The sequence below is a fragment of the Lupinus angustifolius genome, chromosome LG03 (genome assembly GCF_001865875.1).
Source record: "Lupinus angustifolius cultivar Tanjil chromosome LG03, LupAngTanjil_v1.0, whole genome shotgun sequence".
Taxonomy (NCBI): Eukaryota; Viridiplantae; Streptophyta; class Magnoliopsida; order Fabales; family Fabaceae; genus Lupinus; species Lupinus angustifolius.
The window spans coordinates 26,050,926-26,078,032 of NC_032011.1; the positions used below are offsets into that span (position 1 = coordinate 26,050,926).

At 33.6% G+C, this 27,107-nt stretch overlaps 4 protein-coding genes across 6 annotated transcripts; all 4 read left to right on the plus strand.

The window, feature by feature from the left end:
- Positions 422-3,145, plus strand: LOC109344146 (helicase-like transcription factor). The gene is made up of 5 exons (XM_019582782.1): positions 422-813; positions 1,454-1,619; positions 2,100-2,166; positions 2,288-2,546; positions 2,785-3,145. Exons 1-5 carry the CDS (start codon positions 725-727, stop codon positions 2,993-2,995), a joined length of 792 nt encoding a protein of 263 aa, XP_019438327.1. The 5' UTR covers positions 422-724; the 3' UTR covers positions 2,996-3,145.
- LOC109344147 (centromere-associated protein E) lies at positions 4,835-15,438 on the plus strand. Of its 3 annotated transcripts, none has more exons than XM_019582786.1 (9): positions 4,835-4,854; positions 5,016-5,166; positions 5,263-5,541; positions 6,615-9,689; positions 10,358-11,390; positions 11,491-12,179; positions 13,373-13,523; positions 13,599-13,680; positions 15,140-15,438. In XM_019582786.1, exons 2-9 carry the CDS (start codon positions 5,032-5,034, stop codon positions 15,240-15,242), a joined length of 5,547 nt encoding a protein of 1,848 aa, XP_019438331.1. In that variant the 5' UTR covers positions 4,835-4,854; positions 5,016-5,031; the 3' UTR covers positions 15,243-15,438. The 3 variants fall into 3 exon arrangements, with proteins under 3 accessions (XP_019438331.1, XP_019438330.1, XP_019438329.1); XM_019582785.1 differs by having other exon boundaries at positions 4,847-4,879; XM_019582784.1 differs by lacking the exon at positions 4,835-4,854 and having other exon boundaries at positions 4,887-5,166.
- LOC109342638 (RPM1-interacting protein 4-like) lies at positions 17,561-18,817 on the plus strand. The gene is made up of 3 exons (XM_019580582.1): positions 17,561-17,717; positions 18,185-18,391; positions 18,673-18,817. Exons 1-3 carry the CDS (start codon positions 17,706-17,708, stop codon positions 18,697-18,699), a joined length of 246 nt encoding a protein of 81 aa, XP_019436127.1. The 5' UTR covers positions 17,561-17,705; the 3' UTR covers positions 18,700-18,817.
- Positions 20,161-26,463, plus strand: LOC109344148 (regulator of G-protein signaling 1). The gene is made up of 11 exons (XM_019582787.1): positions 20,161-20,297; positions 20,951-21,071; positions 21,197-21,260; positions 21,368-21,452; positions 21,843-21,916; positions 22,185-22,376; positions 22,809-22,897; positions 23,003-23,241; positions 23,571-23,695; positions 25,254-25,375; positions 26,057-26,463. Exons 1-11 carry the CDS (start codon positions 20,221-20,223, stop codon positions 26,255-26,257), a joined length of 1,389 nt encoding a protein of 462 aa, XP_019438332.1. The 5' UTR covers positions 20,161-20,220; the 3' UTR covers positions 26,258-26,463.

Genomic DNA, 27,107 nt, shown 5'->3' on the forward strand with positions numbered 1-27,107 from the left:
CATCCTAAAAATCCAGCAGGTAAGAGTAACGCCTTTGTTGATAAATTTGTGATACTTTATTTACATAACCACATAACTTATTAGATAAAAAATATATACAATGAGATGCAATATTGATACATTACCTTAAAATTCACTTAGGTGATTTCCAAAGATAGGAATAATAATGATTGTAATGATAGATATATAATAAGATGAATATTAACGGACATTAGTTGAAGTGGTACATAATTGATTTTTTTAGGCAACATCTTGAGTTCGAGTGTTGTGGATGGAAAAAATATTGACTGAGAGAGTTAACCCTACGTACATATGATATTCATGATGTTCTCAGCTTGGACAAGATTATCTCTAATGCGAGAATACATACCGGAAACCAAAAACATGAATATAATAATGATTTGATTATGATGATAAGCCATTCCTTACCTCACCCACTTCAACACCTAAACCAAAACCCAAAGTTTGAATCTTTGAACACAAAAACATTCTAAAAGCTAACCCCTTTTTTCTTCTCTTCTTCATTTCTTCCCTTATCAGTTAGGATAATAACCCTTCTTCAAAAATTTATCAACTTTACAAACCCCATCATACCCATTTACTCAATTATTCATAAAAGGAACATTTTTTTTCTGTTATCTCATTATTTTTCTCTTTGTTTTGTAAAGTTTTTGTGCTTCAGCTTTTGTATAAAGTGTATAAGACAAAGAAGAGTGAAAAATATATGGAAATGATGGCATGCCAAATTTCAAGGTTACCTTATCAGGATTCTCTTAAACTACTTGAAGATGATATACAGCATGCTAATGTTTTGTGAGTTTTCAGTTTTTTTTTCATTGCCCTTTTATTTTCTCTTATCAATTTAGTAACTTTATTTTTTAATATTTATGAATTTTTTTGGTTCTGTGAAAACATGGGAATAAAGGGTCTTCAGTTAATTGTTGATTTTTATGTATTTTTTAGTACATAGGTAATTGTTCATGAAGGGTCTTGTGATAATTATTGATTCTTTTGGTACAACGAATTACTACATTTTCGGATTGCGTGATTGCTTCTTACAAGAAGTGTAGCTCTTTAGAATCGAATAATTGACTTTTACGAGAATTTAATGGAGCCTTATACTACTGTCTAGTCAGATAATTATTGATTAATTGACCTTATGTTGTTTTCTAAGTCAGATAATTTGTTAATAGGGACATAATCAACATATATACATGTTCATTGAATTAGTTACTCATAAGTGGAATAAAGGTCATAAAAAAAAGGGCGGCCTAGTGCACGAGTCTCCCATTTAGTAGGGGTCTGTGGATGGTAGATGTACGCAACCTTACCTCCAAAAGTGAAGATGTTGTTTCCAGGATTTGAATACGTGACCTCATGGTCACTAAACAACAACCTTAACGATGCGTCAAAGCTGTATCAATTTGATTATATTTTTGTTTTTGTTTTATAGGGCTGCTGCAATTCCAAGAGGAAAAGGTGGCACACTTCTTCAAATGAAATTGGTTTACAATCAATTGGCTCCTTTCTTTCTATTACTATTACAATGGATGGATTGTTCTTGTGCAGGCTTTCTTCTACACAGATATCTCAACCTCTTCCACATATTGATATACAAGGTGAGAGTGTTCAATTTCATTGTTAGATTTTGGTTCAAGAACTTTGGTGTTGTACTTTACTTTTCTGTTTTGAATAGATTGGCAAATGCTCATAAATTATGAGAAAAAACTGTATACGCCGACAGTGTATGGGTTTTATACACTGTCATTGTATCGTCCACCATTCATGTTTAAGTGGACGATGTATTAACTGTGTATAGATCTTTAAACTGACAATGCATAGATATTAGACTATTGGATTATAGGCAAAGTCGGTTAGTGTCTTCAGGAATAAAGAAAAGCAAGTTTGTATTGGGAAATGATTTGTTTAGGGGCCCTTTGGAAGAGTTTATAGAGAGCTTATTTCAATAAGCTTATAAGATAAGTTTATGACCTTCCTATAAGCTTTTTTTAGCTTATCTCAAAAAAGCTTATTTCAAACACATGAACTTATAAATGATACATATTTTTCTTTTGTTGGTCTCTTATTTTTTACCAAAGGTACACAATGATGGTAGATCAATAATAAGCACTCATGGAAGAAAGGCTACAATTGGTGACTTCTATGGTGAGTGAATGCTTCACTTGCAAAAAATCACTTTTTTCCTTAAATTTTTTGTATAATCATTTATGGTTGCCATGACTGATTGTTTTTACGTTGTTTTATGTCATCGAAAATTGAACTTTAGCCGTTATATTGCCATCTCTTCAGCGCCTTCATGGTAGCTTGGAGAAGTTCGACATTTCCGAAGAAGAACACTCTAGCATAGAAGAAGGTTCAAGTCATGGTAAGAAGAAGAAGATGATGATGATGATTGAAGGAGATGTGAAACTAAACAATGTTGATTTGCAAAGAGAAGATGAGTGTGGTATTTGCTTAGAGCCTTGCACCAAAATGGTTTTGCCGAATTGCTGTCATAACATGTGTATCAGATGCTACCGCAAGTGGTAAGTATTCACATTGCTGAAAATCCTATGGGTAAGGAACTAATCTTTTTCGGGGCCCTCCCAACAAGTATCGTTCCCAGGAATCGAACCCTTGACCTTTTTGGTCTTTCTGGGGATATAGTGAAGCCTTATACCACTAGACGAATGCCTTGTTGGTGAAGTATAGTTTAACCTGACAAATTTATATGCAATTGGTTTATCATTCGAACACGGTTGTGATGGTATTTTCAACATGTAGGAACACACGATCGCAGTCTTGTCCTTTTTGCCGCGGTAGCTTAAGGAGAGTTAACTCAGAGGATCTATGGGTGCTAACTTGTGATGAAGATGTTGTTGATGTTGAAACAGTTTCAAAGGAAGATTTGTGGCGTTTCTACCTCTATATCAACAAGCTACCTAAAGATCACCCAGATGCACTTTTTCTAATGTATTACGAGTACCTAATTTAAGGAGGGCGAGTCGCAACGACAGGTTCACTAATCCTGGAAACAGCCTCTCCGACAATAGTGGTAAGAGTGTGTATATTGAGTCCTTGAAGTAGGAGCCTCGACTCGATCTTTTAACAAATAATAAGTAACAAAAAATGTACAAATAGGATGATGACAATGTAAGTGATTGTACATTAATCACTTTTTGGATAAGAAACTAATCACTTTTAAGGTATGTGATTGTCTTTCCTAACAAATGGAAACTATGAGATGGTTATAAAGTCGATGACGACGATAATAGTGACAATACTGGCAGTGATGGTACACTAAAGATGATTAGGCAATAGTTAGTGATTGTAAGTTTGTAACACTTGTTTAATGTTGTACCTCAAAATGACAACCATAATTGTGAAATGAGAATAATAAGAAGGGTGGTGAGAATATTATTCAGGAAAGAGAAAAGAGAATATTTTCGGAAAATTATATTTTTCATATTATGAAAAGCGTTTGATTTGGTTTTCTATTTTATTTTTCCTTTTTTCTGTATTGAGAAAAATATATATACTCATATTTGATAATATAAGAGTTTTATATAATGTCAATGTATTATAAATCATCTATTTTTTATTATTATTTACTTTTCTAAAAAGTAATACAAATGAATGATACTGATTTTATATAAATATTTATACTAATAATACATATGTATTATTGAATCAAGTATAAATTTCATAGAATCAATGCACCTAATTCCAATGTTGTCTTGATTTGTAGAACACATTTGGTATACACTTCATGGGAAATTGAAAAAATATATTTAAATTAAAAGTTTATTAATAAATTTTTTTCTTCTAATAAACCCATAAATAAGATATAGAAGAGACATGTTCCCCTTAATTTAATGCATAATTGCGTGGGGGACACTTTAGGAAAGTGAGATAACAACTAAGTATAAATGAAAAGTGAGATACAATTTAATGCAAACAAAGTGTAACATGGTCACATGTTTAACTATTCGGAATCAAATATCATCTCTCTTTCTGACATATATTACATTTTTTATCCTATATTAATTAAATATTGACACATGTATAACAAAAATTTAAAAATTAAAAATGATATTTTTATATTATTTATTAAAATTTGATTGGTTCGAAATAAAAAATTAGAATATCTGATCTCTATCTTCACTTTCATTATAGACAGAGTCAACGGCTACTTGTTGTTATAATGTTTCTGTATACCATTTTACCTTAGCAATAAGTAACTCAATCCATTAAAAAAAATCTCCCTTTTCTGTATTCTTTTTAATAAAAATCTATTTTCTTTCTTCTCAAAAGTGTACATATATTTATCTGGTATTGGGTTAAATTAATTATTTTTTTAGCTAAATTATGGATCACTTTCTTTTTATATCCAAAACTATTTTCATTTATATTACCTATTTTTAATACTCATAATCACAAAATTGAAAATTCACTCTTTAGAGTATAAATGTATAAATTGACATAATAAAAATTTATATATATTCAGTGTATAATCTATCAATCATTTGCATTGTTTACTTTTATTTAAAAGTCAACGTTGGTTCAAAATGAATGTAGATAATATAGTAATAATGTAAAAAACATCCTTACACTGTCTATTTTTCTCTTATTTTTATTAGAAAAATTAAATAATCTCAAATATTGTTAGTGTAGATTGTGAATATAAATATTTATATATATCATTTATTATTCAATTAGATTAAATTTTGTTGAAAAGTCGATACTAAAATTAAATATGAATAATGTATGATACAAAATTGCATACATCTTTTTCTCTAATTTTCTTTTTTTTTTTTACCTTTCTCTTACCATCCCAACTTCACACGTATAACGGTACGAAATTTTTTCAGGTTACTTGGTATTCATTTTCTTGTTTCCAGATTTGTTCATCACACTCTCTAACCCAAAAAATCAAATCTTTCGATTTAGGGTTTCAATTCCTTTCTATTCTTTTTGGATTGTATTGATTTAATGTGATTTGATTGAAATTGCAGATCCGAATACTGTTTAATGTCTGAGAGTAACGTAACAGACCAGATTTCAGAGCCTGATTTGGATCCAGGTCATGAAATTGTGCACACCAAATCAAATGAGGTTATTACCGAATCTACCATTGAAGAAGACGTTAATGTTGCAACGAATCAGGTACTTAACAATTACCAATTGTAATGAAAAATGGGTCAATGCCAAGTTTTGATTTTGATTTTGATTTATATTGATTAATGTGAGTGAGTGTTTCAGATAATTGAGCATGTTGATCAAAACGATGCCGTTTGGGAAGACCCTGTTGCTGTTGCTGAAGATGTAAAATCTACAGAGGATAATTTGTTTGTGGATGCATCTGATGAGGTAGAGAATGAAGAAAATGAAGAAGCCAAAGTTGAAGGTGATGATGAAGTTATGCATCAGCTTGAAGGGGTTGGAGATGGTTTCACTTTCTTCAATGGCGAGCTTGAACAATTGCGCCTTATGTTGGAGAAGGTTGTTGCTGAGAAAGAAAGTATTGTGCAGGAGTATCAGGTTGTGGTTTATACTTTGAAGGAACAATTTGCTTAGGTTTTTTTCATCAATAAAAGTGATTATTTTAATGAAAGAATCGCTTATGACTCTTGCATATTTGTTTGGTTAGGCTTTTTTTTTACAAAAAAAGCCTAAGCTGAAGAAAACTGAATTTTAAGTTAAAGAAAGAACTAACTTTGGTAGAGAGCTGTGAATTGACTCTTGGATACCAATTCGTGGTTCTTTTGCAAATTAGTTTCCTATAATCAACGAACCAGATTTTCAGTTACAATTTAAGTTAAAGAAAGGAAGAGTAATTGGTGATGCGCACTCGCCTACATGAATGAGTTACAACATAGAAGAAAAAAATCTTAAAATTCACTAGAAGAAGCAGTAGAAACCGTTGTGTAAGGAGCTATAGAAACCCTAGTGATCAACATCATGGAATTAGATCAAAGAAAATTTAAATAAGATATTTTAAAATATATTAATTATTTATAATTAATAGTTAATGGTAATAATATATGTATAAAGAGCTTACCAAATGTACTCAACTAAGTATACCCCTAACTTACCGGTATTTGACAGGGTAACATACTGCGTACTTCGTACCCGTACCAACTAGAAACAAGTATCAGGTGACTTCCCAAATTCACTTTTGCCGAATCACTTTTATACAACTTAAATAAATGTGATTATTTTGATTAAAAAAGCTATATAGTAGGACTTACAACCCTGATGAAAGGACGACTCAAAAGGCTAGTCCATTAGGTAGGAGAGTCGAGAGCCTATGGCTTAAGTATCACATTGAGCTCACTTTTTCACTCAATGTGGCCTCATGACTTATACCATATTGAACATACTTTTTCATTCAATGTGGCTTCATTGGTTTAAGTGCCACATTAAGATTTCTTTTTCATTCCACGTGGGACTCCTTACAGTGTATTTTCAACTTCTCTTAAGTGGCCGGTCAAAACCACTTTTGTAGAATCATTTTTAAGCCTAAACAAGTGAGCCCTAAGACTAGTTTTTCAGCTAGCTGTGGTCAAGTTTATTATCAATTACTGAATTTTTTAATTTGTTTCGTTGTGTAGGAAGAAAGAGGAGCATTTGCCCAAGGAGTGTTTGATCTTCATTGTGAGCTAAAGGCTCTGACTGGTAAACAGTCATCGCTGGATGAAGCTGAAGTTAGGGATGTAGCTGATGTTCCATTAAAGATGGTAAAAGAATGTTTGGAGTTTGTGAAAACTGCTTCAGAAGAACGGCCAAAGAGTGAGGCTACTATAGGTAATCTTCACGAACTTCTTTCTATGAAGGACCGTGAGATAGAGGATCTTAATACAAAAATTGCTCAGTTGACGGCATCCAATGAGAGTTTTCACATTTCATCAGAAGCTCAGCTTGAAAAGGATCGCAATATTGAGATTGCAATAGATAAGACAATATTCTCTCTTGCGACAGTTGTTAATCAGGAGCAATTGTTGGATAGTACTCTACGTGGGAAAGTAGTTTCTGTTGAGGAAGGCACAATGCTTTTAATTGAAAAGTATAATCAGTTTCTTTCTGATATTTATCAACTTGGGCAAACTTTCTCTGAGGTTGGTTTGGATACTAGAGAGCATGGAAATGGAAACATACTTGTTGATGCATGTGGCGGGTTACTGGAGCTCAAAAGAAAGGAAGAAGAATTGGCTGAAAAGCTGGCTCGGTTAGAAGATGAAAATCGGAAACTTGTGGAAGAGCTTGATAAGGAAAGCGCAACGATAGTGTCATTAAATACTGAAATTGGAAATATGAAAACAGAACTTGAGCAGGAAAAGGTTAAAACTACTAATACCAAAGAAAAGCTTAGTATGGCTGTGACAAAAGGAAAGGCATTGGTACAACAGCGAGACTCGCTAAAGAATTTTCTGGCTGATAAATCCAGAGAGCTTGAGAAATGCTTGACCGAATTACAGGAGATGAAAGTTGCACTAGAAGCTGCTGAGCTTACTAAAGAGGAGTTGGCCCGGAGTGAGAATATGGTTGCATCCCTGCAGAGTTCATTACTGCAAAGTAATAAAAACTTAGAACAAATAGAAGAGATATTGTCTCACACTGAACTTGATCAGCCTGAAATATCTGATATACCAGAGAAACTAAGATGGATTCTGGAGGACAGAAATATGCTTAAGGGTTCCTTCCTGGTGTTATGCAACTTGAAGGATGCTCTATCTCTGTCAGATTTACCAGAACCTATCTCATCATCAGATTTGGAATCACAAATGATTTGGCTAAGGGATGCTTTTCATACAGCCAGGGATAATATGTATAGTCTGCAGGAAGAAATTTCTGCAGTCAAGGAAGCATCCCGCAACTATATTGATCGCTTTAGTATTTCGCTTTTGTTGGAATTACAGGAAAAGGAATACCTTCAATCAGAATTAACTGTTTTGATGTATGATTTTGAAGAGCTTTCTGGCAATAACCATCAGCTTTCCTTGGAGAAGGATCAGATAATAAAAACGTTGGTGGATCTTGCTGGCGTAAACCTGGAAGATGAAGGAATTGATCAAACCCCTTCCAGTACTTCTATGATAATCGATTTATGCTCTCAAGCTATAAAAGGACAGAGTGCTCACTTCTCTAGAGCATCTTATGTTGATGCTGAGGTGTTTGAAACGATCCAAAGTCTGTTGTATGTTAGAGATATTGGATTGATGCTATATGAGGATATACATGAAGAAGATATGCTTATTAGAGGAGATGTAAATAAGCTGTCAAATGAGTTGAAAGTGGTATCGGAGGAAGTTATAGCACTGAAAGAAGAAAGGAGTTCTCTGTTAAAAGATCTTGAACGATCAGAAGAGAAGTCTTCCATGCTGAGGGATAAGTTGTCCATGGCAGTTAAGAAAGGGAAGGGGCTGGTTCAAGATAGAGACAATCTAAAAGGTCTTATAAACGAAAAGAACACAGAGATTAAGCAGTTGAAGTTTGATTTGCAGAAGCAAGAATCAGCAGTTTCTGAATACAGAGACCAGATCGATAGATTATCTCATGATGTTGAAAGCATCCCGAAATTGGAGGCTGACCTTGTGGAAATTGAAAAGGAAAGGAATCAGTTTGAGCAGTTCTTGATGGATAGCAATAACATGTTACAAAGAGTGGTGGAGTGTGTTGATGGTATCGTTCTTCCTTCTGATCCAGTTTTTGGTGAACCTGTAGAAAAGGTAAAGTGGCTTGCTGGTTTTGTCAGTGAATGCCAGAATGCTAAGGTACATGTAGAGCAAGAGTTGCAGTTGATAACGGAGGAAGCTGGTATACTTGAATCCAAATTAGCAGAAGCCCAGGCAACCGTAAAATCCCTTGAACAAGGATTATCTTCTTCAGAGGACAGTGTTTCTCGACTCTCTGAAGAAAAGACAGAGTTAGAACACGAGAAAGCAAGAGCCAAGGAAGAGTTGCAGAAAGTCAATGAAAAGTTTGATGAAGTTAATGGTTCTACCAAGTTACTTGAAGATGCCTTGTCACAGGCGGAAAAAGATATTTCTGTTCTCTCCAATGAGAAAGAGCAGGCTCAAGTTGGTAGACTTGCTGCAGAGACAGAGTTAGAGAGAGCTAAAGAAGAAGCAGCCAGACATTCAAGCGAACTTGCAGAGGCGAACATGACCATAAAGGATCTAGAAGATAAACTATCACAGCTTGAGAGTAATGTCAGTTCATTGACTGAAAAACATAACGCCGACCAAGTTTTCAAGACCGACATGGAAATTGAATTGAAGAAGCTGCAAGATGAAGCTGCGAGCCATGCTACCAAATTGGAAGAGGCCAATGCAACTGTTCAATCACTGGAAGATGCATTGCTGAAGGCACAAGATGATATTTCTGCCCTAGAGGATGCAGATAAAATTGCGAAAGAGGAAATATCTTCACTTGGTTTTAAATTAAAATCATGCATGGATGAGTTAGCTGGAAAGAATGGCAGCTTGGAAAATAAGTCTGTAGAGCTCATTGGGATCCTTACTGATCTTCATGTAGTTATGGAAGACAATGCCCTATTCCCCAGAGTAAAACAATGCTTTGAGAGGAAATTTGAGACTCTGAAAGATATGAGTCTTATTCTGAACAAAATAGGAGACCACATTGTTCCCATGACTGCTAAGGGTTCCGAAGGAGACGCTATGATGAAGGTAATGATGTTACTATTCTCTTTTGGTCTTTATTATTTCCTCATGTTGTGCATTCAATAATCAAAACTGATATATATGCCACCTGAATCTTCTGACCAGTCAGAGATATGCATCCATTTATAATATAATTGGAAACATGATTAAATCTTGCTTTTTATCTCTCTATCTATCATCTATATCTATATCTATATCTATTTCTATATATATATCATCTATCTCCATCGTTATCTATATCTATATCTCTATCTCTCTATCTCCATCTATCTCTATCCATCTCTCTATTTAACTCTATCTCTATCTCTCCATCTATCTATCTCTATATTTCTTTATGTATACATATATCTCTTATATCTATATCTAGATATTTATCTCTATACTTATATTTATGTCTATATCTATATATCTACATATATATATCTATATCTATATATCTCCATCTCTATCTCTTTCTATATCTCCTTATATCGCTATCTCTACCCCACCTTTCTATCTCTATATCTCTACCTTAGCTCTATCTGTAAATATTTATATATTTATATCTATCTGTATATAGCTATGTATATATCTCTGTATATTATGTATCTATAATCTATCTATCTCTATCTATCCAGCTATCTTTTGGTGCTTTTTGGGTATGCCTTTAATTTGATATGTGATGTTTGTTCCAGGAAGATGCACTTGTGAGAAAAGCATTCTTGGATGGCTTTGAAAATTTTGAAGTTGAATTTGACAACAGAGAGATTGATGGCACTGATATTAACACCTTAATCTCATCAGTTGGAAAGGTTGTGAAAGGGTTTCAGTTGAGAAACAAATACATTGCAGATAAGTTTGATGAATTTTCTGATTCTCTTGATGAGGTTATTTCTCCTCTCCGTGAAAAACTACTGGAAACAGAGACCACCATAATGACTATAGTTGAGGATGTAGAAGTAATGAAAGATAAAACAAGCATCTCAGAGAAGTTAAAAGAAGAAAAGGAAAATGTTATTGCCACGTTAGAGAACAATATTAGTTTGTTGCTATCTGCATGCACTGATGCTACCAGTGACTTGCAGATTGAAAAATTAAACCCGGAAGTAGATGCACAATCAGAGCTTCAAAAGAACAGCAACTACGTGGAAACCACAGAAAAGTTGAAAACTGCTTCTAAGAAAGCTCAGACTTTGATTAGACAGTTCGAATCTAGAAGCGGGCAGGAAGCTGCAACGATTGAAGATTTGCAGAGTAAATTAAAAGAAACAACAGGTGCTTTTGAATTGGTCACGGATGAAAGAGACTTAAATAAAAGTAGAGTTTTGCAACTGGAGTCTGATATTCAAATACTGCAAGACGATTGCAGTGAGATTAGGAATAAATTGAAAGAAACAACAGATGCTTTTGAATTGGTCACGGATGAAAGGGACGTGCATAAAAATAGAGTTTTGCAACTGGAGTCTGATATTCAATTACTGCAAAATGATTGCAGTGAGCTTAGGAATAAATTGAAAGAAGCAACAGATGCTTTTGAATTGGTCACGGATGAAAGAGACTTACATAAAAACAGAGTTTTGCAATTGGAGTCTGATATTCAGTTACTGCAAAATGATTGCAGTGAACTTAGGAATAACTTAGAGGGTTATCACGCCTTAGAGGAAAAATTGAAGGAGAAAGAGGTGGAGGTTTCATCACTGCACAGTACTTTGTTGGCAAAAGATCAAGGTAAAATAATGTTGAAATTTTTCTTGATTTAACCATATTCGATTCAGTTTAACTTGCACTTGTTGATTTGCTTGTTTATGAAGTGATTTTTTTTTTCCAGAGGCAGGAGGTTTCCTTCTTTCAGCATCGCAGACGAGAGATCTCTTTGACAAGATAGATAGGATCAAAACCCCTATTGCAGAGTCTGGAGATGATATTGAGCCACATACTTCAAACCCTGCAAAGAAGCTCTTTTATATTATTGATAGCGTTACTAGGTTGCAACATCAAATATACTCTTTATCTCATGATAAAGAAGAGCTACAATCAACACTCGACTCTTTGTCTCATGATAAAGAAAAGCTGCAATCGACACTCAAAACTAATGTTCTTGTAATTCAGGATCTCAAGGAGGAAGTGAAACAACTAAATAGAAACTGGGAAGAGTCAAAGATGGTCAAGAATGAATTGTCTGAACTCACCTTTGCTTTAAAAAAAGTAATGGATGTTGCAGGAGCCAGTGATTGGGTTGTAGATAGAAAATCTATGGGTATGAAGGAACTAATACCAGCACTGGAAAAGCATATCATGACCATTCTTTTAGAATCTGAAAATTCAAAATCTAAAGCCCAAGAACTTGGTGTTGAGTTAGTTGGAAGACAGAAGGTGATTGATGAATTAATGACCAAGGCTAAATTACTTGAAGATTCACTTCATGAAAGGGCGTCTCAGCCAGAGATTGTCCAGGAAAGGAGTATATTTGAAGCACCATTATTACCTGCTGGGTCTGAGATAACGGAAGTTGAAGAGGTGATATATTTTAATATAGTTTTCTAATATTGTTCCTTACTTGATTCGATATCAGTGTTGACTCTGCAAGTTATTTCAAGTTTCAGTGTTTAGCCAATGATTCATAAACGTTCTCATCGAGTCCAGGGTTTAACGTTATAGTAGACAATGAACTTTCACTGTCTAAGTTTCTGACTCTGGCGTGCACTCGAGTTTAATCTAAAAGTTCACCTGTGGTGCTTTATCTGATTAACCATATGACTGCTCACTTAATCTATACAGCCTATCGTATGAAAAGAAAATTGATCTTCAACATGCTCCATCTGAACAGATTTTTAACAATTTGGTAGAGATATCTGTACAGCCTATTATATGATATTGTTTACAGTAAACAGAAAGAGTATCTAATTGAAGTCTCTTTACTTCAAGTTTTCGGTCCAGTTTCTATTCCACTAAGTAGGGTGCTATTTTTGCCCCGGGTTCTGATTTCTGGTTTTAAAATCCATACATTCATGTGTTTTTTCTTTCTTAATTTAGAATATTGTGTTGGGTGAACTAACACACTAGACTTGATAGAATGAGGAATGAATGCATTAGAGAAAGTTATTGTAACATCTATTGTAGAAAAATTGTAGAAAGTCTTTGGTGTTTTGGGCATGTGTGGGAAGACGTGTAGAAGACCTGATAAGGGTAGTAGACTAGATGGATGGTAACGCAATCACCAAAGGAAGGGGGAATACCAAGAAAAATTACAGGCTAAACTATTAAGAAGGATTTGAAGATAATCAGTTTGTTTATGTACATGATTTATAACAAAACATTATGGCATCATATGATCCATGTAGCCAACCCTACCTAGTATGAAAAGGCTTCGTAGTTGTTGTTATTGTTGTTGTCGTGTGTTGTAATATTGATGGTTTCAAGTTCTTTTCACAGTTGACACTTGCCTTTGTGTTTGTGAAGTAATTGCTTTGGGAGATACGACAGATAGACATTTCTGCTTCTGAGCTTTAATTTTTTTTTCTTGAACTGAAAGCTGATGAACTAGGAGTTTGTTTGAGGGGTTTATTTTCCTTTCTACGTAATTGAAATTCGGCTTGTTTTTTAGTTCATCAGCTCTTGTTTTATCTGTTATTACGATGTTATATGGTCAAAGTTAAAATACTTCTCCTAAGGGGAATGCATATATGTAAATATTTTCCTTCTATGTGCAGGCACCACTTGGCAAGAAAGCAGTACCTCCTGTCCCATCAGCTGCCCATGCGCGAAGTATGCGAAAAGGATCTGCCGATCATCTTGCACTTGATATCAATGTTGAGTCTGCTCATTTAATTAACAGTGCATATACTGATGATGATGATAAAGGTAAATATAAGTTCCTCATTAATGTGAGTTGCTTAATTTGACAGCTTGAAGACTTAAATCTAGATTACTTTGCAGGTCATGCATTCAAGTCTCTAAACACTTCCGGATTTATACCGAAACAAGGAAAGCTCATTGCAGATCGGGTTGATGGAATCTGGTAAATTTGCTATTTCAACTGTCTCTCTCTCCATATATATATATATATATAATTATATATAAGAATGGTAAAGAAGGAATATTGCTTGTTTCCGCATTTTAACGTGTATTAAATGGCAGTCATAAACTTACGTAGTAAAAATACATGGCCTTATACATTGAAATTTGTGAAGCATAAGATGTAAATCCTTAAGATGATATTTTGTCATAGAATCTCATGTTCTTAACCAATGCCATGATGTTGTTAACTGGTACAACTTTGGCTATGTTGGGCACATACTTAAAATTTAAGGAAGGACTTTCCATGGATTAAACATTCATTTAAAAGTTATATTTTTCATTTGGCCCTGGAAAATTGTACCCATCTTGCATATCCTTGTTCTATATCACAATCCGTCACACAATAGCTTGCACCATATCCTTCTATCTCTCCCAGCGGTGATCCAATACCATGAAACCGAACCAAGGCTGTAGACCAATGTTAATGCGTCTTGCTTAGGTTGAAGCAATTGCCAGTATAGTTGCTGTTCTTATGCCGCTACCGCTATTAGTAGATCAAACGCTCTTCTTTATCTTTCTAGTGCTGGGACTTTCCTCCTCGATTACGAAAGTAAAACGCGAAACGAATAGGTTAGAGCAGCCTTACTTACCGCACTGATTGCTTTTGCTAGTCACATGTGGTGATCTGTGAGCATGTGCCCAAAATTTCCTCCTAGTTTACCCCCAAACCAAACAGAAAAACAACAAGAACCAAGTCTTAGTCCCTTTAGGTAGGGTCGGCTATAAACACAAAACAGAAGCTCAAGAAAATATCCCATTATACTAAACACTTAGAAGATGCTTAAGATTCATGATTAGGACAGCCTTAAATGAAAGCGCTATTGAAAATGGTGCAGCTAGGGGGAACAAATGATAAGGTCCTAGTAATATATCAACTTACTCATACCGACATCTTCCTAGGAGTAAACAGATTGAAAGACTGTTTCAAAATTCATTTTAGCATGAAAATGATTCAACACTGAATTACTCACACTGACTGACTAATATGTCAAAAATGAAATTTAGTGCCCAACTGCTGGAAATATTTAGCATGAGAGGTCACTAATTGTCGATAAACATGATTTATGATAGAGCATTATGGCATCGTTCGATCCATGTAACCGGCCCCACCTAGTGGGATGATAAAGGTTTGATTGTTGTTATTGTTGTTGAGAGGTCACTAATGTATTCAACAGCAATCATATTTTTGATGAAAATTTAGTATTTGCTTGTTTATCATACTAATGTTAATAGTTTCCTTTAATTAAGTTTCACTACTTCAAATGAAAATATTTTTGAGTATTTTAAATTCAATGTCTATTTTTTCATCATTAAAAACTGAAAACACTAACTTTTTTACAATTACAATTCTGAGCTTTATGGAACACTCTCTTAAATTGTTGTTGAATTTCTGTGTGCAGGGTATCTGGTGGTAGAGTTCTAATGAGTGCTCCAAGAGCTAGACTAGGAGTCATTGGTTATTTCCTCATCTTGCATCTATGGCTATTAGCAACAATCTTATAGAAAAAAAGCTGTGATCAAATTCTACTATCTGAAATGTCATGCATCTTCAACAACTTGTATTATAGCTACAAAATTGCACTCTTTTTGCTTTTCTTTAGTCTTCTCTGCAATCACATATTAGGAATTCAGAGATTCTAGTCCTCAATGTTTGGGCTCATTTTTTTGATAGCCTTTATTATTATTATTATTATTTTTAGAGTAAATACCCATTTCAGCCCCTCAAGTTTTTCGACCTTACCAGTTTGGTTCCTCAAAAATTGAAAAAATCCAAGATGATCTACAAAAATTTCAAATGTGGGTCAAATTAGTCATTTTTAGCATGTTTTAAAACACTTGGTAGAGACTAATTTGACCCCAAAAATGACTAATTTGACCTACATTTAAAATTTTTAGGGACCATTTTGGGTTTTTCAATTTTTGAAGAACCACGTTAGTAAGGTCGAAAAACATGAGACTAAAATGAGTAATTACTCTTGTTTTTTTTTTTTAGCTAATTCCCTCCATTGTATTGGTCTTCAACTGTTTCAATATAGAAGGGGTGTGGTAGGTAGAAAATATGGACATGAAATTTTGTCATTTGTTAGCATAATAAAAATGTAGCACGATTCTAAGTTTATGATATAGACACCAATCTATAAATTCTGTATTATTATTGATTTAATTATGGTGAGTATAGTTTGTTTTAGAAATTGATTAATCTCTCCTCATTATATCCACCTTCCCTTAAGTGAAATATTAATATTACACTAATGGTGAGTGTAACTTTTGACATAAAAGGGTGTTTGTTACAATTAAATTAAACTTTAAAGGTTAAGTTTGTATAATCACACTCCATCTCAGCGGCCTTCATCTAGTAATGTAAGGGGTTATTGAACCCAAATAAACTAAAAAAGTTAAAAGTTCGATTCTTGAGAACGCTTGTTAGGAGGGTTGGTCATGCATCCCAAAATGAATTAGTTATTTCCCAAAGAATAAAGAGATATCATTGGTTATATAAAAAAAATTAAATCAAACACTTCATACAAAACTTATTTAATAATTACACCCCATCTTATTTTATTTGTTGATCATTAACTAGATTGACAGATTCTAAAAGAATATTCGTTTAAGAAACTAAATAAATATTTTGGAAAATAAATTAAAATTAAAAATAACAAGTAAATTATGTATAAAAAACTGAGTATGTATAGTAGGATCATGATTGCCATGAATAATTTATAGTCATATTTTAGTGGCATTGTGATTCAAGTGTATTTTTTTTGTTTTCTACATGTATCCTCGCACTCGAGGTAATTCTGTCCAAGCCGGAAATATTCACAAGTATATGGGATTAACTCTCCCAGCGAGTATTTTCTCCGTTCACAAGACTCGAACCCAAAACCTTACTTAAGGGGAATCAAACATGTACCACTTGAACTAATACCCGTTAGTGATTCAAGTGTATTAGTATTATATATTAGTATCATCATATATCTAAGAAAGGTTACCAAATGATTCTCCATAAGAAAAAACTCTCTTGCACAATCAATTCTTTGTGATCTTAAACTACTATGCATGACATCCACAAAGCTCTTATTTTTTTCCAATGTTCATTAAAATATTTAGATTCCAAGCATTAGTTTGATACATACACCACTATAATCTCTTCAACCAACCAATAAATCAATCATTTCTTTAATAACTTACAAGATCTAGTTAAAGATTTCCTAGACTATAGTTACATAGAGGGAAGCTTGAATTTTTGAACTACTTACAATTTTATGATTAGTAAAATATTCCTTGTTTGTTTAATTGAGCTTCAAGTTTTATACTTTGTCCAACGTTCTACTATCAAACCTTTTTTGGATACTATCAATGATATTTTCTCACATTTTGATAAATAACTAATTCTTTTTGGGTGTGTAACTGCATCTTTCAATAAGTGTCGTTAACAAAAATCGAACCCTTGATCTTTTGATCATTTTGAAGATCTAACGGAGTCTTATACCACTAGACCAACATCTTATTGTTGATTACTATCAAACTTTTGCTAATCATATTTTGTATTGGTTGCATTATTTTGCTCTACAAACAAAATTTATCAGCATAGCTTTCAACAATTATTTTACAATTTTTTTTCAGTCCTCCAATATAATTTGCAACAAACATCAAAACAATAATATAATTGACAAATAAATTTAAAACATTATCAAATAATAACATGAGATTTTCTAGCACCAAGTTAGGTAAAATAATTTCTTCAACTTTTATGAATTAAGTTAAAGATTATAATAAGAATTTGGATAAGATTAATTGCAACAGATACTATAAAAATAGAGTAACAGAAAACTAAATAACAGCTATTTTGCGTTGCAACCTTGTTTCTTTTCATATCAAACCCTTTATTAATAACTTGTTTCTCTTCTTTGGTATATATTCATTCTCCATATTGGAATAATCACACACAAAAAGAAATCCAATCTCATGGCTTCTTCGGTAAGATCTTCTTCTCAATAATATTAACTATCATGCATGCATGCATGCATGCTTTTTATTATGTCCATTCTAAATATTTATACTCTCTTTTTAAAAAAAAATATTCTTTTGTTACATTCCAATTTTTTAAACTATGGTCATGTTTTTAATTTGTTGATATAATAGCAATGAAATGTTGCAGTAATTATGGTTGCAGAAATGAACTTTACCTACATATATTACTATGTTTTCCATCAATTATTCTTGGTCTTGTTTTAGATTTTATAGATGGTACTTGTATATGTAGTATAAACTTTGAATCTTTGATTAACATGCATGCATGCATATATATACATATACATATACATATATATGAATGGTTGCAGAAATGAACTTTAGCTGCATATATTACTATGATTAACATGCATGCATGCATATATATATATATATATGTATATATATGTGTATGTATATGAATTGTATTGCAGTATGATGTGGATGGAGGAAAGCCTCTACCAAAATTTGGAGATTGGGATGTGAATGATCCAGCTTCAGCTGAAGGATTCACTATTATATTCAACAAAGCAAGAGATGAGAAGAAAATTGCATCAGCATCTGGAAGATTTCCTTCACAAAGAAGATATGATTCTCGCAGCACCAAGGGTCAAAATAATTTGAATAAACAATCCTCAAAGGTAACTTAATTACCTTAACTATTCTTTCCAAACTTTACAAATGTACACATAAAATAATAGCATAATAACAACATTATAACCGTAATATTGTGATTATGATGATCAGTGTTTTAAATTGTATCCCGTAATTGTAATTGCGGTTATACTGTTGTGGTTTTACGAGTTTTCACAACCATGCATGTCGCAATTACGCTACATCGGCCATGTTATTCACAATTTTTCGCAAGTCAGGTAAACACATAGACAGATAATGATGAATATATGCATGGTTTTGGTTGCAGAAAAAATGGTTTTGCTTTGGCCCTTAGGCAAAAGGATTAGGATGTGTTATTCTGGTGGCAGCATCTATGTCATGATTCTGAATGGTTTTCATTGGAAGCCATGGAATGTGGGAAGAAAAGAAAATAGTGAAGCCTATGATCAAATCATTGTTGTTGAAGGTTCTAGTTGTTTCATGCATCTAGCAACTTGTAACACTTAACATTAATTCAATTCTACTTGTCTTTCTCTTTATTAATTTCAAGGATTCAGTTGATAAAAGTACTATTTATTCTCCTAATATTTTATCTTTAGATTAATAAAGTTTTCATTGCTGATAAAAAAACATTAATTCAATTCTGATATAATAATAATGTATATGAATTAATGTAACATCCTTTTGCAAATAAAGGTCTTTGGTGGGAATTTTTTGTGGTAGTATAATAAGAATTATGTTTTCAACAAGTTTTCAGCTTTTTTCCTACATCTTTTCTTCTTTATAAAAAGAAAAGTGAGAGATGAAAATAACTTCATTTATTATAAAAGAAAGTTATCAAAATGTATTGTGTATTTAAAAACATAGTTATAATTCATAATTGAATTAAATAAGCGAGTTGAACTTGAGTCAAATACAGTTTGAATTGATTAAATTTATGAGCAAATAATTCTCATATAAAAATTGTGAGAAAAATAAATATAGATCTTACAATTATACATGGATGGTTAGGATTAAAAGTTAGTTATTAGTCTTTAAAAAAGTCATGTGCATTATTTTCTAACATTGATCGTTCAAATAAGATCTAATGGTCACTATTAATTATTTTTATTTATCACAATAACAATTATTCTCATACAAGTTATTTCCTATATATATATATATAAGTAAATACATGTATATATAAGTATATCTATACATATATATATATAAACATTATTTAATTTTATACATATATCCAATAAATAATCATATTCTAATTAACTAGGTGAATCAATTGAGTTAATATGTTGAAATAAATTCGTAAACTTTTGACGGATCAAACCAATTCAAGTTGACAAGTAAAATGGAATAGTTCGCAAACTTCAATCTAATCAAATTCAAACAATACTATAATTCATTTGGAACTGGAGTCAAGTTTTAATCTTAACAAATCCTTATCAATTCTACTTGATTTTTACCACTGAGAAAACCATATAATTTATAAAATTATTGCCTTTAAAAATTGCAAAAACATATTCTTTTTAATCTAAGCGTTGTTGTGTGGAAAAAAAAAAGCACGTGGAAATGGAAGACTAAAGTGGAGTTCGAAAAAAACGAGAAACAGAACACAAACTCATGCTACAATACCAACGAGTTTTTTTAGTTCAAGTGGTACATGCTTGATTCTCTTAAGCAAGGTCGAGTTCGAGTCTTGTGGATGAAAAAAATGTCCACTGGGATAGAGTTAACCTCACGTGTCTCCAGGCTCGGACAGGATTGCCTCCCTACGACAAAAAAAAAACACATGGTACATTGTCGGAAACTGAATACTGAATCTGCATAAGTCTTAACATATTGACATGAAAACAAGAGAATGGCTCAATGTGCCGTTGAAGGAGGTTGCCCCACCGACTACATAGCTGTTTCTCTTTCCATTCTCTCTTTCATTCTATATATATATATATATATCTTTTTCATTCATCTAAGTGTTAATGATTAATGGGTCATAATTATTGTTCCAAATTAATCTTTGAAAGTTGAAACTTCATATCTATGCTTTATTTAATTTTGAGGGTTGATTAACAACTTATACTCTCATTTATTCATATATTGCATAAAATTAAAACTTCTAACCATATTTGTATACCCTTTTAACTCTTTGATTTTGTAAGTTAGTTTTCAATCATGCCCATGAATCAAAAACTGTTCTTTCTCTCTAAGTTGCTTATTGAGTTAAGGGAGAGGGTAAAAGAAGGATCCTTAACCAAAAGGGGTGTTTGATTTGGGTTTAGTGATTATCTTAGGCAACTAAGGTTATGACCTTCTTATAATCTACTTTTAGCTTATTTCAACAAGGTGTCAGAGAAGTTTATGAAAATAAGCTATTTTTAGCTTTATTTTATTGACTAAGTGCTTAATTAAGTGGATGGACTATGATGGCCTCTCTATTTGAAGATTCATGTAATTTCATTGTAGAGTGGTTTAGTTTGTTTTTTATCTTAATTTTATACTATCATTTGTTTCAAATATATATGTGTCTGTTTGTGTATTTATAATTCGGGTTTTTCTGATGTTTGTGCTTTTGGTTGGCTTCTATATTTCAGGCTTCTGTTATGGTCTGTATTTCCATTCCTATTTCATAAGGTTCCTCGTACCAAAGGAAGCGGATTCTGGATACCAGTAATACAAGTTGTTGCCAGCCTCATTCTTCATCTATCACTTGTGGTATAGAAAACAAAGTTCTTATGTTTATTTGTCATCTCCGACAAGTAAAACGAAACAGAAATTCCATTTTTGTTGTTCAGTGAATGTTTCCTCGCTTAGATATCCTATACTTATTTTTTACGCAGATTTCAAATAATTTCTTCAAAATTAAGAAGAGGGATTGGTGGCAGTCATGCTATATATGGGCAGGTTATTCTCCTTTTCGGCATTTTTTTGACCGGTTTATACTTTATATAGTACATATACTACATGTGAATACTTGTTAGCATAACCGTGCTGTTTCTCTATATTTTCAGTCTGGGGTGAAGGTCCACTCGGGTTCGGTTTGCTTTTGACCTCTCGCATAACACAAGCCTACCAATTATATTTTATCTTTGTCAAGTAAGTAAAAATGGTTATGATACTATTAATTGACAACTTAATATTGAGTTATTAGCACCGTCCTATTTTTCGAGAGAGGAAGATAGCTTAAGTTTATCATCCGTAGTTCATAGCAGTTGCTCTGTATTTTTCGCTACACATAGCAAATAACCTGTTGAATATATTGTTCTAGGATTGTCTTTATTTGATTGGTTTTGACTGGTGAAAATATGATTCACATGAACTCATGGAGGCTTGTGAATTTCTAACTGTTGTGATTATTTGTCGGCATTATTGGCCATACGTTTTATTTTTGGTTTTTTTGTAATTTTTTATTTTAGTACTTAGTGCACTGCTCAGCCATACATTATCATTTCTGTATTGAATTTTACTTCTCGATTGATATTTCAGGAGGCGTTTGCCGATAATCAGATCATATTTCTTTCTTCCGCTTATTCTACTTCCTTGGATTGCCGCTGCTGCTAGTAAGAATCTGAATTTTAATGCACTTAGTGCTCTACTTTTTATTACATAGAGTTTGCTGATTGATGTAGAACTGCATTGTTCTATCTCTCGTATTCTTTTCAAAATCTTGCTGGGCTTCATGAATTTTAGTTGATTATTCCTTTTCATTGTGGAATTTCTCGCAATGGTTACCAGAATTCTCACTCCCTGGCTTCCCTAGCTCTGTCTCTTTTGTTTGGTTCTTTACTCTTTATGTATTTTTAGTAATACTATTCATTCATGATCTAGTTATCCATATGAAGAAGCCTCTAAGCGATCGCTGTCACATGAGAGCCGAGTGGACTATCCCAGCCGTATTCCTCCATGCATTGTATGTGGCCATTTTGGTTGGAGTTACGGGTTCTGTTCGTCATATAGAGTTCAGATTTGATGAACTCAAGGATCTCTGGCGGGGAATACTTGTATCGACCTTGTCCATAGGTACACTCACTTTTTCTTCTACAAGAGACCGTTATTTCCTTATTTATTTTGAAGCTCCTAGTCTCCTACTAACAAATTCTCCAAGGCCATTAAGGTCGTTGATTTCAATAATTAATTTAGATTTTCAGAAAATGTTTTTCCTATAAAAATGAGTAACATTCAAGTTAAAAAAAACTGATGCAAAAGTCAAAGTTAGCTCTTCGGTGCATATTCTTTAACCAATGTTCTTGGGGAACTTGTTTGCTTTCTGAAAAGTGATTCTATACTACGTAGTCCCTTTATTCGGCAACAAATATTTAATCTAATATAAAAGTGGCTTGCGGGAATATAGATACTGATATTCGTATCCACTTATTTTCTAACTATTGTTATAATTGAGCTTGGATATTTTCGCAATCAATAGTTGAACTTTTGCTTTTTTTATTCTGTCAGCTGTGTGGGTTACAGCATACATACTGAATGAAATTCATGACGATATCTCATGGCTTCAAGTTGCCTCCCGATTTCTGCTTTTAGTCGTGGTATGCTTTCCTACTGCTTCTTCCGTTGCATAACTATGGAATGGTAAACATTACTACTTTCTGGATCCTTTATTTACTTCCTATCTTATGTTGGTTTATGTAAAGGCTAGCATACTTGTGCTGGCTTTCTTTTCGATATCAAGTTCACAACCACTGCTCTCGCAAATCAGCTTGAGGAGAAAGGAATCCAGAGAGTTTCGCTCGATGAGCCAGGCTCTAGGCATACCTGACAGTGGCGTATTAGCAATGAATGAGCCGATTTCAAGGATAGATCCTAATGAACCATTTGATAAACTTCTCCTGAATAAGAGATTCCGACAGTCCTTTATGGCGTTTGCTGATAGGTTAGACATCTGTCTCTGTACTCGAGTATGTTGACACATATTTGTCGTTTCATGTAAGACTCACTAAACTAAGAAATGACTTAGGATAAGTGATTCGTGTGAAACGGGTTATCTTATTAATACATTGATAGGGGATAAAAGACTTCAAATCTGCACCAATGAGCTTTGGTTGAGATAAATGAATCCTTTGTCTTTTTTTCGCACAAGGACCGGGAGTTTTCGACCTAAATATCAAAATAGAAGTAAAGAAGAAATTCAAAAAAGAAATTAGTAATGATCTTGGTTTAAACAAAAATGTAATATTGTTTTAGCTTTTCATATATTTACAGTTGCTTGGCTGGGGAGAGTGTGCACTTCTTTGATGAAGTACACGAGCTCAGTAAAATACCTGAAGGTGACTGTGTTAGAAGGATCTATATGGCGAGACATATTATTGAGAAGTACGTAGTTGCAGGTTTGTAATTTTAGTTTTTGGTGGCTCCCTTTTTTCATCCATTATGACTAGCTATTTCCATTTGTCTTCTATATAGTTGCATGTTTCATCGGTAGCTTTTTCAGTGAATGATAAGTTGAAGTATCTGTAGTTTTAACTTAATAGAAAAAGAGTAAAATGTCACTTTAGTATCCGAAAGATTCGTGGCTAGCCAACTTAGTCCCTAAAAGATCGTGTCCACCAAATAAATCCTTGAAAGATTCAAATGGCTACGACGTTAGTCCACTGTCACACTCTGTCATTTACCTATGTAATGGATGCTGACGTGTCAAGTTAAATTGCCAGCATGGATCTGTGTTGTCAAAACGACTGCATTTCGGTTACTCGTAAAATGACTGTCTTTTGGTCCACTCTGTCAAAAGCCTGTGTTTTGGTTGAGCTTATCAAAACGACTGCACTTTTTCGGTTCATTTTAAAAAAGCTTGAATCCATAATCGAAGAGAAGGTGCCCTCTCTATTGTCTCCGGCGTTTTTTCTCTGTCTATCGTCTCTAATTTCTCTCTTCCTGACAGCGATTCCCTCTCCTCTCTTTCCTAATCCGAGCTATCATGTCTATGAAATGTCAAGCCTCTTTGTGTTGCTACTCACTACTGCCGGCCATCAACGTTCTAGGGGAGGCCATCCTGATGCGGTTTTGGAAGAAACCCAATAATGCTCCATTGTTTGCGGAAGAAAACACCATGCCCTAACTATGCATTGTTGTTAAATTCGGGAAATAACTCTTCTTTTCGTCCCTCACTGTCGATGAGTTTGATGCAGTTATCAGCTCATCTGTCATATACATAAACTTTTCAACATAATGTTTCATTTGTTGTTTGGTCCCTCTGCTAATATCATCATCTTCTTCAAATTCTTCCTCACCACTACTACTACGTGACCGTTGTTTTTTTCTGTTTGTTTCGCTTACAAGCATATCTATATGATCTACATGCTGCCATTTGTCTCATATTCCTTTTCTTTTGTTCAAAAATCTCCGGTTATTGTGTTATCAAAGTAATTCAGCTATTGTTATTAAGGATAGGTATTCACGGTTAAAATCCTCAAATACATATTCTTCCCCGTTTATGCACTTTAAGGAGGGTTTGCATCAAATCTAAGCGCCACTATGGTGAAATACTAATGACACGTATCCAGACATCCTAACCAACGAAACACAGTTGTTTTGACAATCCCAACCAAAACGCAAGCATTTGACATCATAGATCGAAAGGCAATCATTTTGCAAGTAATCGAAATGCAGTAGTTTTGGCAACATAGGTCCATGTTGGCTGTTTAACATGACACATCAGCATCCGTTAAATAGGTAATCAACGGAGTGTGATGGAGGACTAATGTGTTAGTCATTTGAATCTTTCATGGATTTATTTAGTGGACACAATGTTTTAGGGACTAAGTTGGTTGGCCGCGAACCTTTCAGGCACTAAAGTGACATTTAACTCTAGAAAATTATGTTGCTGCAAGCTTTTCTTCCGATCATGGAATATTTTTGGCGAATAATTGCTATAATGTATATTTACAGGTGCGGCAATGGAGGTAAACATTTCTCATAGAAGCAGAGAAGAAATTTTGACAACTTCTGATCTCGCACGCCGTGATCTCTTCCGTAATGCACTTAATGAGATTATACAGCTCTTGAAAATGGTATGTAAGTTCCTTAGGTTTAAATAAATTTCAAGGGACTCCCCTCATAGAATTTCTGGGCACTTGGAAGGGCATAGAAAGCTTATTTAGGCTTATCTTATGATACAAGCACCTAGCATGTGTTTGGAATAATATATGAAAATAACTTATGACTTTTCTATAAGCTCTTTATGGTTTATTTCAATAAGCAACCAACAAGGCGGCGTTAGTTGTAACACCCCAGTCCTGACATACGACCTCCCACGCCTATGAATATACTGAGCGTGTCACCCACCAGCTTAAATACCCTGCAGTATTTTATTCCCCATAAAGGGGAGTCTTCCACGACTCAAACCCATAGTAGCTTAATGGTAGCGACTCATGGGTAAAGTGACTATTTATCCTTGAGGCCACGGGTTCAAGTCGCGGAAGGCTCCCCTTTATGGGGAATAAAATACTGCAGGGGTATTTAAGCTGGTGGGTGACACGCTCAGTATATTCATGGGCCTGGGAAGTCGCATGTCAAGATTGAGGTGGTCTAGATCCCAAAATGACCAAAAAGTTGAGGGTTTGAGCTAAATGTGCTTCTCAGAAGGCGATAAGCTTTGATATGATAAGCATTCCATTAAGCTGCATACCCAAACACACTCTTGGTATGACTGAATATAATTTGCATCTAAATACGATATTACACTTCTGCAGAACCTCGCGAAAGATTACTGGTCATCGATGTTCTTCATGAAGTTTCGCGAAGAATCCGAAACGAGACCTAATGACCATGATTTGGAGCAAATGACAGGATGGAATTATTCTCCAAGGTTGAGCTCTGTGCATATTACAGATGATCCTTTTCAGCATGACCATCTTCTCAAGAACTCTGGTTGCAATGATACTGACTCGTGACTTGGTTAAGTCTATGAACCGAGTTTTATGAATTAACCGGAACGGTATTCCTTGGTCAACAAGAAAGAACCAAACTTTAGTCTCACTAGATTAGTCGACTACAAATGATGCCATAAAACTTTATCGTATGTCATGTTCGACCGGTTTTAATTTTAGAAAGGAGTTGACTAATGTACTTTTTCACATAGCATATATTGTATCATTGAGCGCAACAAAGGAGAAACAATATCAGAAACAATGGTCCTGAATATATTTTCATCATTCATTGTACCATTTTGAAAAGGAAAAAATTATATCATTTTAATTAAAAAATTTAAACATTAATTATTATTTTACTATTACTGGTCTGGAACAACATATGAAACATGATCTGAGATAACATATCTCGATTCATGTGTTCATGTCTACACCTATTTGCTGATACTCACATGGGTAGAGGTATTTGTGAATATGGGCACCACAAATTATTTATTAAATAATATAAATTGAATTTTAATATGGTAAATAAAATAAGAGTTTAATATCTATCAACGAATTGTGTTAGAGTTTTTTATATTGTCGGTTAATCATTTACATTGTATCCATTATTAAGACTTGAATAAAAGTAATACACATGAATAGTAGATGATATATTGCCTATGTAAAAAACTTTACATTGATATTATATATTTATTAAACTCATAGAATAATATAAAGTTTATTTTACTAATTGTTTTTTACAAATATTTTAAACCAATTCTGCTTGGTTAGACTCATTATATGAATTGCACAAGTTCCTCAATGACTCTCCTTAAACTTATCTTCCCACTCATGATTATAACTCTCCAATTCTCTCATGGTATGTAACCAA